Raw genomic sequence first — 15,255 nt, 5'->3', positions numbered from 1 at the left:
AGATTTTGTTTTGTGTGTTGCGCATGAATTGATGTAATTGTGCACTGCCACTAATCAACTTTCTACAGAACACACTAATTTTCCCCTTCTTGCAAACAAGAAATGTGTACTTCTCTCCTGCATCTTGGTGATACATTGCTTTTAATTCAATACAGGAAGGGGACTCACTCAATCTGCGCAATGCAAATGACTGTGACTTAACAGCACCGTCCATCATGATGATGGCGAAAGAGACGGCCTGCAGCGTTAACGAGATGAGATGCAACAGGTAATGATTGATGCCATGCATTGGCCGCAGAATGGCAGACTGAATGATGTAGATTTTGTTGTGTGTGTTGCGCATGAATTGATGTAATTGTGCACTGCCACTAATCAACTTTCTACAGAACACACTAATGTTCCCCTTCTTGCAAACAAGAAATGTGTACTTCTCCTGCATATTGGTGATACATTGCTTTTAATTCAATACAGGAAGGGGACTCACTCAATCTGCGCAATGCAAATGACTGTGATTTAACAGCACCATCCATCATGATGATGGCGAAAGAGACGGCCCGTTAACTTAAGATGAGAAGGAACAGGTAATGAATGATGACAATTAATGGCATGCATTGGACACCTGACTCTGAGCTATTGGTCTTTGTGTTTGCGTTGTTTGTTGTGCACAAAGTGATGTCAAAGTGTACTAGTAGTAATCTATCTTTCTGTACACAATAAAGAATGACTCAAGTCAGTAATATTTATATTTCTACTCTGGGTGATTCATAAAAATTATACTTATACTGCAGGCCGATCTTCAGTCAATAAAAGTATCAGAGATGATGATGAAGTCAGGAGGAGGATGTTTCAGGAGTGGCATAAAACGGAAAAGCCTAAAGGTAAACACGTCAACAACAACCATAGCAGACCCAAATGTCTGTGTAGAAGTAGAATAGAGTGTAGCGGTGGGATGACTGCAGTGCATTGATTTTACTAACTTTAACTGTAAAATGCTATGTTTGGAATGGATAATGTGCTTTGCGTTTCTCCAACTCTTTGAGAGAAAAAAAAAGGACTCTAAAGTGTTAACGTAGGATGTGCTAATGGTAAGCACTGTGGGCCTGATCTCTCCTGTTACTGTTGAAGGTCAATGCTGGAAACAGACTAGAGTAGAGATGATGCATATGCATACATGCCACCTCGGAAAGTGTTCTTGTTGCACTACACCATCACTTGTGCATTTGTTTTCACTTTCTTTCTCAATATCCCCTTTGGTTTTCAATCTAAAATTACAGGCCGGGCCTTGTCCAAAACTTTGTAAAACATTACAATGCATATTAATTACCTTACCAATCCATCACCTTTTTATTCCAGCCGGGCAGTGGCGAGTGGTGAGGCGACACACCCAAGATTGATGGACGAGAGGAGCAAGAGGAATGCCGAGATGCAAAAAACCAGTCCACATTTTTGACCAGGATAAGACAGTAACAGTATCCACTTTTAACTTCTTTTAAATAATTTGATTAATATCTTGTATACAATCTTTACAACAGTGTGTTCTTGGAGTTGTTATTATCAATCATCATTACGTTTGCTCTGTGTTTACGATTCTTCACTACCAATATTTAAAATTTCTATTTGCTATCTGTTAAAGTATTAAGGCCGGAACAGAACAAGAAATAGAAGTGTATGTAATCTGGGGGTCTCATCATCATGCATGCATTGCCTTTTTCTCCCTTAACATATGGAATGGATATGGTATGGTAGTCTTCAATGATTGTCGTTTGTTTGTCTATGTATGCATACTGTTTTTCTATGTCAAACCTTTCCCAAAATCCCCCTTCCCATCCATTCAACAAACCCTAACCCTCTTCCCCCGGGCTGTGTGACTTATTGTCGAGGTGTAACTAAATTAAATGTACACCAATACTTAATCACACACTTGCTGGGGCGGATGTGGTGAAAGCAACACTACTTCAATTTCAATGCAGAGCGATGATCTTCTTCTGCTTGCCCACCCATGAGTACGATATTTCAGAGGTTATTTTATTTAACAAAGGAACATATACCTCAACATGAATTGCCGGCATTGATTGGATTTGTTTGTTGTCATTCCTCATATACAGCACTAACTGTTAGACTGTAGGCATAGTCAAGTGACTCGAGTCGACAAAACTATAGTTTGTAACTCTGTCTAGTAGGCTATCCTCATAATACCACCATTCAGTTTTTTTGTCAAATATTTGAGCATATAATTGTTGCTCGGTAAATTCTGTGATGTACTTCATTCAACTACTCCTCTAACAGTCTCTCAAAGGCGATTGACTATCTCCTTTTCTTTTTTTGGAAATGCTGCCACCCTGCCAGTGTATACTACTACTACTATACTACCACCACCCCAATCATGGCATGTATGAAAAAGGAAACCATCTTCACCATGCAGCCAGTGCTGTGCCACAGTTGGACATAAACATCAAGCACCGGTAAGAGAGAAGTTTGGGGGAGGCAGAATTAATAATGGACATGTTGTCAATGATTTCATTTTCAAACACCACTCCAAAGAATGCATAGACTAGAGGACAGACTGAAAGTACTAGAAGGACCAGTCAATGAGTGAGGTGTGTCGCATCTATCTGTTTGTGTCTTATACAGTCAGCAAATTATTGAAATCAAACACAGGCTATGGGCGGCCATGCACCAGCAAGGAAACAGTGTGATGTAAAATAGTTACCCCACCTACAAAACATTAACAACATTGCATGTAACATAGAAAAATATATTTAATTTACCCTAACAAATAAACTAAACCCACAAAAGCTGACCCACCCACCTCCCTAACCCCAACCACTGTCCACAGTAGAAAAAAGTCAAACGCCAAACAAGTAAAGAACAGGAATTAAAAAAGGGGCAGTGACAGGGACTAACTGGTGGGGCGGGACTGGAGGAGGACACGCATCTCGTCCTCTAAATGGGCGACGCGGCGTCTAAGGCCGCGGCAGTTGCAGCCACAGTGGGGGGGCACCGGAGATGACACGGTGGCGGCGGGCAGCCGCCAGGCGGTGGCGCCGTAACGCTGGAGGGCGGTGGCTGGGGCCCGGGGCACTGGAGGAGGCTTCAATAGCTGCTGCAGTCTCCTCCTCCTCCTCGGCTAGGACCACCAGCCGCCGGTATTCATGCTGGATTGCCTCCAGCTTCCGGCGCCGTGCCTTGGTGGCCAACTCCTTCCGGTTGAGTTTCGGAGTTGCTGTGTATCAAAAAGAAAAAAACAAGACAATTGTAAAATATAGTCTTAATAAAACAGTAGGACAAGGTAATTATTTATACACATAGTGGCATGGTAGAGTAGCACTATAAAATAAAGCACAGTAGTACATAACATTTAAAATGGCGCCCGTCCTTTTTCCTTCCACCTGTCTTACACTTTTTAGTTGAACAGTGCACCAGGTGCTCTTCTCCATAAAACTTTCAAAGCGGAGTTCAAATCAGATAGATGAGGCCATTGGTTACTCAATACTCCGGCTCCTAGTCCTATACCAATTAAAGGGAATTCTAGTCTTCTAGTTCACTCTTCAAACGTCCCCAAGAACTCATACTTACTTACGACATTGGATAGCGGGCGGACTTTGTCCGCCCGCCATCCGACTGCTAAAAAGGGTGGGGGTCCCGTGGGGACAATTAATTAGGATGATGCGCCCGGCACAGTGGCGGGCGCACCCTGTTTTTTTTAATTTAAATTCTGGTTGGCTTTGCTGAAAGCAATGCTAAAATGTTGTGCTGCTTTTCCAAGCACAACATGACGGGCCCCGCACGGAGCCTGTCACGTTTTGCTTTGAAAGTCGGGGGGGTACCATAGCATCGGTAGGTACCCTCCATGGGGGCCCCCAAGCATACTCTGCAATGTGTGCATGCCTTTCCGTGGCGGACGGCAATGCCGCCACGCAAAGGCATTCCAAAATGCAGATTATATGGCTGGCGGTGTGGTGAGAGAGACACCACCGCCATATTGAACCCTTTACCGCCTGGACATGTCTGAATATTTTCTACAGGGATGGCGGGCGGTTTGCCCCTGCGGTGACGGCAGTGAATTCCAGCCGGCCCGGCGGGGGCAATACGCCCACCATCCTAATGGGGGCCCCAAGACACAACTGTACAGTATACATATACATACAGTACACCCTTGCAGTGAGTGTGCTGTCAAGTTCAACAATAGTTAAAGATTATGAATCTAACTTACCACCGCCAGCCACTGGTGCTGCCACTCCCCCTACCGCTCCGTTGCTATCTGCAACTGCCGCATCCTCGCCCTTGGCGTCGCCTTCGCTGGCCCCAGCAATGGTGGTCGGTAGTGCGCCTAGAAAACATTACACATTTATTAGGCGTCATATACACCTCCCCCCTATTGATCAGTAGCAAGGTTGAAAAATGAGTTAATACTAACATACATCACTAGTACAAATCAGGTAGTAGTAGAGTAGACACTAATAGTTATATGATCATTGTAGCCTTTGCTTGATTAGCCCTAGCCATGCACATGTGACGTTACCTTTACCTTGCAGCTTCTTAAGACACCTTTGAGCCCACATGACCTGCCTCACACTGCTACTGTCTAGTCTACGCGCTGCGTACAAGCGGTCAACAAACATTAACAAGCCACTTTTTTAGGAAGAACTGGTGTACTACTGTTACTGTTAGTCCATATTGCTTATCCATAGATGCTACACTTTTTGGCACGGCTGAGAAATGCTTGCAAGTTGCAATATACTAACGCACACCATTTCTTTTTTCGCATTACAGACGCAAGATTTCCTTCTACGAACCAGAGCTTCTGAATGATGCAACAACTACCAGTACTAGGTTCTCCCATGGTGAGGGGTCCCTTCACTCACATCTTCATTTATAAATTTACATAAACTAAATTCCTAGGGGATGGTGGTGCTGCCTTCCACCACTGTTCAGTTATCATGATTTAATTCCCAACTGTATAAGTGTAACAATGTATATTGTTTTAATGTTATTGATTTGCCGGTTGGTGCTGCTAAGAAAACAGTGTACAGACCTTCTCAAATTGAAATAAACATTTTAAACTTACATAGACTTCGTGGTATTTGGTGTGGAGTGGACTAACTTACACGAGTGAGCAAATTAAAGTAAGGGTGTGCATGTGAATTGCTTCCACGACAGAGGTTGGGTGTGTTATGTTCTGGGTTGTCTACTTGTTGGGTATCTTGGGGGGAGGGTTCCGAGACCTAATAGGTATGACAAGACAGTACTATAGTCAAGCAGTGGAATTGTGGTGGGTGCGGAATTTCTGATTGAGGTGTGCAAGGAAGGTCCAACCTACCATCACCAACATCCTATTTTCTGGTGCAAATGTATGTGCAAGATCCCTACAACAGTGGTATGTCCTATAGGGTATCATATCAAAATATTAAGAAATCTGGTAGGGCTGTTGTTGCTGTGAATTTTCAAAGCCTCAACATCAATAAGAGTAAAAGTAGTACAAGACAACGACCCAACGGATTGTACGTGCTACTGGTGAATATGAGTTTTATATTACAACCTTTCACAAAGAGTGGCACTGGCCAACTGGGCAAGACTAGCTACTACAGTACAGACAGACAGACTGATAGTATGTAGTAGTACTCAGTCATCATAGCGGAGGCAGGGATAAGCTTTTTGAAACCGTACAGATCGAAGGATAATTGGTGGTAAAAAAATAGCATTTGGAAACACACTATAGTTCGGGATAAATGGGGCAGTAAAAGTTATGGAATAAGAAATATTATTAAAAACAAGAAGACTTACTGGGGCCAGCAGAGGAGTCCTCAGCGGTGTCCTCCTGGTGGTGTTGTTCCTGTCCCGCCGACTGCCCAGTCCCTGTCGGTCTGCCCCTGGGTGCTGATGGACAGGAAAGATATAAGAAAGAGACAAACATTGATGGATGGTGTCAAACAAATACAATATTTTTCAATAACGGTCAAAAAACACTTATGTAAACAACAATTGCAATAACTACATTGACCGATCTCATCTGGTCAACATAATATCGGGGGATTTGCAGTTCGACTACTTAAGTTACTATTTATCAACAGTAATCCAGTCTTCCATTCTGATTAAAGAAAACTAAGTTACAACTAAGCCTAAGTAGTAGTACAACGTACCACCCAACCTAGCCCACCTATTCCAGGCATGCCAATTGTACATTAAGTATGCATTTCCACTGTATTCCTCAACAATGTGTATGGTCCAATCATGGAGGACACATGAACATGACTACATTTTTTGTATACACCAAATTTTGGTTTGATTGATGCTGATCTGCTACTGCTAAGTAACTGCTAAGCCTACCTCCACTCATTGAACAAACTAGAAAAGGTTCTAAAGACTGCCGTACTCGCAGCACGTCACGTAACTCAGTGAGGGGGGGCATCACACATACCACTAACCAATTAGAAGGTCCTTACAAAGTACCTAAACCTAAGTATCAATCCGCCCCTATCTATTAGTGACAGGACAAAGTAAGGAGTGGACGTGAGTCACTGTAGCATTACGTAACTTAATTTCTCTAAAATAAACTCGTAAAGAATCACGCTAAGCAAGCGCAAACGCAAAGCTGCAAACAAGTAAGATTAGTAGTAGCGCAGAAGAGCACCTGTGTCATAATCACAGAAGACTTTTAAACGTTTTTAACCTGGAATGTATTGTAAGCAGCAACATTCTAGCTGGTTGGAAGGAAAAAAAGATATTCGCAATATATAACATAGAGCAGAAGAACAGACACAAAGTTGTAATAATTAAATAGGTACTCACCAAGCCCCGGGACCTCCACTCCTAGCAGGTCCAGCAGGTCCTGCTCACGGTCCAGGATGTCGGACCACCGGTGCGTCAGCTGCGCCTGGGTGCGCCGGACCCCAGAGATGCGCGACACTGCCCGGCGCACCTTCCCCCACCGCTGCCGACGCTCCCGGAGGCCGTACCCGGACCCAGGCCTGCCACCTGCTGCCAGGGTTGAGGGGAGGTGGCGCTGCACAAAGAAAATGAGTGCAGCCAACTCCACCTCCCCAAATAAGGCCCGTGCCTGCACCCCTTGTGGGCGCGGCTCTGGCTGCGGCGAGCCCTACCCTTTGACATGGTTCTGGGGATGAGAGACGGGGTGGGAAAGAAAAGGTAATAAAATTAAAAAAGTAAGTAAAGGAAATAAATAGGCAATAGAAAGAGTGAAAAAGTAGCTAAAAAACAAAAAAAAAGTAGACAAAAACCAAAAATATAGAAGCAGGAAAATAGTTAGAGAAATAATAAGTAATAAAGATCTAAAAAAAGTGGCTATAAACAAAGGATTGAAAAGATTTAGGGAGGATTGAAAATCAGGCCCCAGAACCATGCAATAGAGTGAAAAACAAGATGGCCGCGCCCATTGCGACCACGTGCGCAAGTTCGCGCGATATTTTCTCCCCGAGCAAGCAAAAAGCAACGCGATCAAGTAAAAGCGGTCGCGAACAGGAAATATCGACCGCGAACAGGCGCGAACATGCATTGCGCGACCCGGAACAGGAAGTAAGCATCGCGAGAGGGCGGGACAAGTGAAAACAAGATGGCCGCGCCCGTGAGCAACCGCATGGGTAAGTTGGCGACCCGCGATCACGGAAAAAATACCGCGAACAGGCGGCAAAAAACTTCTGCGTCTTCGCGATATTTCCGGCGTGTTTGCAGAGATTTTCTGCATTTTCGCGATAATTTGCTGAAGTTAATTTCGCAAATTCCACCCACCCCTACCCTAGTATTCACAGATGGCTGGACCTGGGGACTGTAACGGATTGTGTTTTCACTGATGGCTGGACTTGGGGACTGCAATGGATTGTGTATTCACAGATGGCTGGATCTGGGGACTGCAACAGATTGTGTATTCACAGATGGCTGGATCTGGGGACTTCAATGGAACCATCAGTGTCGCTAAAATCTGCGACTCAGTCTTGTGGCCACAGAACACCATCCCACTGACCTCATACTGTGAAGCCCACACCTGACCACCCCTCCCGGAGGACAGCCAGTTTACCAGTGAGAGGGTGACCACATACTGTATGCAAGGTGCGACCTGGTTTGTGACTGGGACAAGGGAAGATTATTACACATTAGCTCCTGCAGGCCCCCTCAGACCCTGCAAGAATGACTGGAGCCATCGGCCCTACTCCCAGAACTCCATTTTCTCGCTGACGATCATAGGTTTGCTGTTGATGGGTTCCTTCCCTTTTTGCACACTTCCTCCTGCTCGAAGGTGTGGCACAGTGGCACTGATGTGCCGACTGCTCTGGCGCCCCCTGGGTGGATCCCTGGATGCATTTTAACACACTGTTATTATTGTTAATGTCGTCATTGTGCTTTATAATTTATGATGTTGGAGGTTATCTAAGAAGAAGGACGGTGAGGACGAGGAAGGAGAGCGGCCATGGCGAGGAGGAGGCAGCCACGGCAGGTAAGTGCCTTTTTTTAAACTTTATAATTAATCTGAGAGGAGGGAGGGTGCATAGCGGAGCGGAGCGAAGTTCCACGGAGTGGTTTTCCAACTCCGTAGAACTTCTCATAGAGGCACTATGCCTGCTCCACCCAGGCTTACTGTCGATGAGAATCCCATGAGAGGTAGCGGGAGGTGGCGGTCCTGGCTCTACCGTCCATCAGGAGTCCCACTGTGAAATGCTTTCCCTCAATATAATGACATTGGATGAGGAAGGGGAGGGAGACGGTGTCAAACGCTGCGGAGGGGGCTGCTGTGTCTCCTCATCCAGAGTCACGTGGATCTCATCCGTGACGGCAATGAGGGCACTTTTTATGCTCTAGTTGGGTCTAAAAAGAGACGGAGTGTGTCGAGGAGTCGGCGGTTGTTGAAGTATTTGGTGAAGAGTCTGTTGATGATTTTCTCTAAAACCTTTGTCGGGAATGGTAGCGGGGAGGTAACAGGGCGAGCATTGAAGGGTCCATGGAGGATTTCTTCAGCAATGGGTGGACAGATGGGTTTTTCCAAGCATCTCGGAAGGTGGTAAAAGAGGTGGGGGCATTCAGGATGGGTGTGCGCATGGCTCTGAAGGGATGTAGTCCTCTCGAGTAGGCGTGCTCAGGGCGAGGGAGCGATGGGGCCCTTGAGTGGATGAGGTTCATGGTGGCTGTGGTTTCTTTATTCTTTGTCCTTATCTCTCCCATCTCTCTGTATCCTTCCTAAATGTTGTCTCCACTTCCTTTCCTTCTTGAATCCTGTGTTTCTCTCTGCTCTCTCACTTCACCTGCAGAAGTATTTCTCCCTCCTTTCTCTCTCTTTCCTCAGTCTTATCTCTCCTTCTTCACCACTCCTATCCTGAACCCTTACCCATCGCTCTCTTTCTCCTTTTGGAACCTTACCTTCACTTTCAATTTTGTTTCTGTCCTTACAGAACCATGCTTCTCCCTCCCTTCTCACTTCTTGAATCTCTTCTCTTAATTTTCTATCTCCTTTTCTGAAATCTTTATCTTCCTCCTTTCTCTCTTTTTCATCAACGCACTCAAATGGCTTCCCATGGAAGGTAGATGTATTTACAAACTGGCCTGCATCACACACAAGGCCCTTCACGCCCAATCCCCAAACTACCTAAAGAGCAAACTAGTAAAAGCAGGAAAATCCAGAACTTTGAGAAGCACCAACTCTCTTCTTCTCATCCCTCCGAAACTAAAAAAGAAAACGACCCAGTGCCGGTCCTTCTCTGGCAACGTACCCAGGACGTGGAACGCACTCCCTATTGTCCTCAGATGCAACCCCTCCTTCTCTTGCTTCAAAAAGGACCTGAAACTCCTTCTCCTCAACCAATACTTTACCGACCAAGGCAACCTTCCCAGGCATCGATACCCTAATGGACTCCCCCCTCACTTTGACCTTCAAGGGTAGTGGTTTTCTGACTGTGTCAACTACCTCCCCTCACTGGATACAAAAGTATTATGTCTTTGCTTATATCTTTAAGCATCCTCATGTCCTGCGATGTTATGCAATCTTTTCTTTGTGTATGTAAAGCGCTCTGATACCCACGGGTCTAGCTAGCGCTATATAAATCTTTATAAATAAAATAAATAAATAAATGAATAAAATAAATCTCTGTCTCTCACCCTTTTTTATCTCTTTGTCTCTCTTCTTCCTGAATACTGTCTGTCTTTTTGTTCTTCCTTTGTTAAATTTTCTACTAGAGGATGTGGTGTAAAGGCCAGAGCTGCTGACCTTGCAGGTGGGGAACTAGGTTTGAGTCTCGGAGTCGGCTCAACATCATGCGATCCTGGGCAAATCACCTAGGGCCTTATTGTGAGTATGGAGGCGCGGGAGCGGGACCACCCCGCTCCCGCACCTCCAAACTCGTGGTACAACTGCCCGCCAGATTAGGAGTTTTCTCCTGCCTGGCGGGTGTCTTTTTTTGGCGTTCCCAGGGCGGTGCCTATGAAATAGACACTGCAATGGAAACATCAAAATCACTACCGGCGCGGCATGGACTGCTGCAGTCCATGCCGTGCAGGTACTGGGATGCATGCACACAGGAGGGCACAACATGTACCCCCTTGCATGCACCCCATGGCGCAGAGGCACAAGGTGGCCCTGTAGGGCCCCCTTTGTTTGCTCACCGCCACACTTTTCATGGCGGTTGCACCGCCATGACAATTGTGGCAGTGAGGGAACTCGTAATATTCTGGGTGGGGCCGCAGCAGCCCTGCCAAGCATATTGTGGCGGCAAGATCGCCACACCGGTTGCGGTGTGCCCAGGGCAGCCCGACTGCCCTGGTCGTAATAGGGCAGTCAGAAGACCACCGCGCCCCGCGAGTTTGGCGGTCCGTGGATAGCTAGACTCGTAATAAGGCCCATAATCTCTTGTGCCTACCAGAAATGAGCGTGTCCTTGTGTAATGTAACTGGTGCTCATGTAAAGCGCTCTAATACCTTCGTGCTATATAAAACTGCAAAAATAAAGTATATTCCACTCTCCCCCTCTTATTCCTGACCACCTCTCCTCCTCTCTCCTTGCTGACCCCATCTTTTCCTCCTCTCTCGCTTTCCTGACTCGCTCTCTGCCGCCTCTCTCTCTTTCCTGGCCCGTCTCTTTTCCCTTTCTACTTCCCGACCCTGTCTTTCCCTACCTTCTCTCTCCTTCCTGATCCTGTCCCCCCTTCTCTCTCTCCCCTCCTCTCTCTCCTTCGTAACCTTGCCCCCTCCCCTCTCTCTCTCTTTCCTCTCTCTCTCTCTCTCTCTCTCTCTTTCCTAACCCAGACCCCCCCTCTCTCTTTTTCCTGACTCTCTCTCCTTCCTGACTCTTTCTCTCTCTCTCTCTTTCTCTCCCTCCTCTCTCTCTTTCCTAACCGTGCCCCCCCCTCCTCTCTCTCTTTCCTAACCCTGACCCCCCCTCCTCTCTCTCTTTTTCCTGACTCTCTCTCCTTCCTGACTCTGTCTCTCCCCCTCTCCACCGGTCCCTCCAGGCGCGGCTTCCCACAGGGATGTCCCAGGCTCACATTCCACAGCAGTCACTGATAAGAGGCCTGCATGTGTCCTATCGCCGAGACAGATCTCCCCCTCCCCCACACACACACCTGGCGATGGGGTGGGGCGGAGAGGGCCCCACCTCACCTGGCCGCCTCTCCAAGCAGTCTCCAGTCTCACCCAGGCGAGGCTGGCAGACGGAGGAGATGGCGACCCCGGGCAAGAAAGGCTTCTGTCGGCTGGACATCAACAAGACGGTGTGGGAGGTGCCCCTGCGGTACAAGGACCTGCGGCCGGTGGGCTCCGGGGCCTACGGCACCGTCTGGTGAGGAGGGGGGCCTTCTGTGTGCTTGGGGCAGGGGGTGCGTGGAGGGCTGAGCAGGCGGGAGGGCTGGGCAGACGGGAGGGCTGGGGTCAGGCGACACTTCCTGACACCAGGCCGTAGAGCTGGGGCTGACTCCGCCTTTCAACAAGTCTGACAGTGGCTGACTCTGCTCCAGCCCTACAAGCCATTCAGGGGCACCGCTCTCTTGGGAAGTCTGGGAAACCTGGGGCCTCTGGGTCGATTTACTCACAGCTGTTTGAGAACATCTGGAGGTGCCTTACACATCCTTTGAGTCCCGCGTTTCCTTTCTCTCTTCTCTGTCTCTTCTGACGCCTGCCTCTCCACCCCCTACTCTCCTCCTTTGGCCCTGGTCTTGCTGCCGCTGCCGGGGTCCTTGATCTCCCTCTGCTGCAGAGCACACATCGCTAAAAGCGCAGCGCCGCGCCGCGATTCCTTGCTGTGATTGTATTTACATCAGTGTTTCGCCACGTGTTCCTTTGAAGTCTGCACGGGCCTCCGCTGAAACGAGAGAGATGGGGTGGGGTGGCGGTGACAGCGTAGAAGAGGGGGGCCGTGTACACCATAGTGGTAGTGGAGGGCCGTCCTGGACCTGATGGGAAAGTGCTTCACACCTGACTGAGGCTACAGGACAGAGGCAGGAGTGGAAGCGTAGACGGAGCATGCGCACCTGGAGAGAGCTTAGTAGATCGGGTCGAGCCAACACATTCACAGGGAGAGCCGAGCCAAGGGTCTGTAGTGGCTCTAAGAGGCCGTGGACGAGCCGAGCCAGGCCCTGGAAATGTCCGCAAGTAAATCATACAACAAACATCATATACAAATCTCAGAGTCACTTCAAAGTTCAAATAAGCGTTTCACTTTAGTAAATCAGATTGCATCCCTGTATCGAGAAGGATTTATTACAAGTGACAGCTTTAAGAATGAACTTGGAAACCGTCCTGCCCTCCCCTGCCCCGCCCTGGCCACAATGGCATTAAACTAAGAGGCGAGCCGGGTGTCAGGGGTACCCTAAAGATTGCCAGGTTCGTATAATAAATGGAGCAACAGTGAAGTCTGTGAAATCAAACACAGGGACATCCTGAACCCTCTTTCGAGACGTCTTGGCACACGAATGTTTTCTTTTCTAGCGGCAGGTTGTGCGGTTCAGCCCCCGGATGCGTTTGTTTCTCCGCTCCCCGTCTTACATCAACAGTTCATGCTTTGTCCTCCGTTCTTGGTACGAGGTTAGAGGGTGAGGGGGAACAGGTGGGGGGGGGGCAAGCAGGCATCACACGAACGCTCGGCTCGTCTTGGGCTCGAGGGCCTAAGAAGACCTCGAGCTCAGGCAGAGCCAGGCGTCTGACTCGAGCTTTCAGTGACTCGCCCACCTCTAGAGCGACTGAAACTCTGGGTTTGTTTGGTATGTTACTGTGTGTGACATTGTGTTACACAATATTTATGAAGCACAATCTACCATCTTCACAGCTTCTTGGCGCTGACTGCTGTCTCAGTTATCTTGTGTCGACGGATGGGTGTGGGTGCCTCCAGGGTGGGGGTCCAGGAATTGTGTTCGGGTTTGTAGCCACTGCCCCCCCCCCCTCCCCCGCCCCCTTAGGGAATGTGGAAGCGTGGCATTCAAACACAAGTGCAGGCAGAGCTTTGGGGGCTAAAACAGTGGGTGGTCCCTAAAAGGGGCGTGGCCTGAGAAGCATACCTAGGAATCCTTGCCATGAGGCTCTCCATGTCATTAAGGGCGTGGCTTGAAACATATCTAAAATCCCACCCTTCCCATAGTGCCGCCTGTTCAGTATCTTGGGGCCTCTCTGAGAATTCCATGTTATTGCTTCTACACATGTAAGTCAACAACCAATACACGCGGAAACCAGCCAGAACTATTGGACGTGCCAGTGTTTATTAGGTAACCAAATCTGTGATTTTGTTGTAGTGGAAATGCTTCAATTCTGAACATAAGAGAGTGTGAATCAGTAAGTTTCGTTGAAGGGGGGATGGGTTCAGAGGGTCTCCTTCACTCCTGTTCTCCCCTTTTCAACACTTTCCTCTGCAGTCTCTCTGGGAAACACTTTACCAGTTTCTCTCCCCACATCTTTCTGAAATACTCCATCTACACATCTCACAACTCATCTCTTTGGTCTTCAGCACCATTTTGTACTCTCTCTCCAGATATTTCCTTGAATGCCCTTCACTTCCCAACTCCCTGCACACACCCACTCACCTGTAAACACTGCCTTGTTGCTCCTTCACACACTTTTGCATAGAATCACCAATTTCATTGTGCACTCTACGGAGAGGCCAAGGATTGCATGTGCGAGTAGTCTGTCCTCCTTTATGACTCACTGGCTTGCACTGTGGGAAACTCGCCCTGCCTTCATCCTGAGCTCTCGAAGAGGCCCCTTTATAAACAGCTGCCAGCGCTGCGGACTCACTCAGACACCTGGAGGGGGCGCAGTTCACAGTACGCTCTATACTGTACAAGACTAATATGCTGCGGTGTACCTGGATCTGTTTCAAGATGGTGGGAGTTGGAAGTGGTTGACAGAGTGGACACCTGCACCTGATCCAAGTCCTGGATAACATTCTTTGAGGGAGGGTTTCCCGCTTCCATATTAATGCCCATGGGGGGGCACTGGAGATCTGAAGACATGAACACATGCATTACATGTGCGTGCATTGAGCACAGATCCACAGCAGCACACCATCTCAGAGGAAATGGTGTTGTGGAGGGATCATATTGATTGATTGGGGGGGTTTTGCAATTAGCCAATCAAGGAAGGAAAAATTGGTGCGGGATTGAGAAAACTGGTTTGGACCTATAGGGTGACTTCCCATGATTCAGTGGGGGAGAGTTGATCTGGAGTGATGAGAAGACGCGCGCCGCACTCCAAAGCGGATCCTGATTGGATGAATAGAGGGGAAACATTGTTTCGGATGTGGGGGGATCGAAGAACGCATCGTATCATCTCGGGAGAGGAATAAGTCATATTTTGATTCTAAACATGGAGTACACGAGGTGAATGTGAGACTGGGGCGATGGGTGTGAGTTAAGTCAGTTTGGAAGGTTGCTAAAGGGAGACGGATGTTCAATGCTCCCAAACAAACGGTGACAGTAGCGAACAGTCCCGCGGCGCTGGGTGACGGCAGCGTTTGTCGTGAGCGTCCTTTAGCATCGGCAAGACATGGCATTGGTAGGGCGAACGACATGACAAAGGGGGTCGAGAATGATTGGGTAGGCACATTCTGGCGGTTGTGTACGGTACCGGAAGTGGCACGAGAAGAGAACATTATTGAGGAAAGACGTTAGAATGAGTGTGAAAACAGAAATGTTAATTAGAGAGAGGCTTAGAGTCAGGGGGTCGGATAATTCCATTTGTGGATGTTGGGAGTCGCGCCTTCGTGAATGAAGAGAGGGGCGGCGTTAGAACGAGCACTTTTAGTAGAAGCAACAAGAACCCTAAGATTTTAGA

The 15,255-nt window shown here is 47.9% G+C and overlaps 1 protein-coding gene across 2 annotated transcripts in view; it reads left to right on the top strand.

The window, feature by feature from the left end:
• Nucleotides 1-11,498: 11,498 nt before the first annotated feature.
• LOC146797275 (mitogen-activated protein kinase 14A-like) overlaps nucleotides 11,499-15,255 on the top strand; it is a 130,801-nt gene continuing 127,044 nt past the window's right edge. Inside the window, exon 1 of one of the 2 annotated variants that reach the window (XM_085624246.1) lies at nucleotides 11,499-11,776. In XM_085624246.1, the coding sequence (XP_085480372.1) occupies nucleotides 11,568-11,776 (209 nt within the window). In that variant the 5' untranslated portion in view covers nucleotides 11,499-11,567. The remainder of the gene's footprint in view (nucleotides 11,777-15,255) is intronic. The other variant, XM_085624247.1, reaches the window with a different exon arrangement.

Source organism: Triturus cristatus, chromosome 9 (assembly GCF_964204655.1).
Source record: "Triturus cristatus chromosome 9, aTriCri1.1, whole genome shotgun sequence".
In the NCBI taxonomy this organism is placed as follows: domain Eukaryota; kingdom Metazoa; phylum Chordata; class Amphibia; order Caudata; family Salamandridae; genus Triturus; species Triturus cristatus.
Note: the sequence above shows the minus strand (reverse complement) of the source record. Positions and strands in the feature narration are given on the sequence as shown.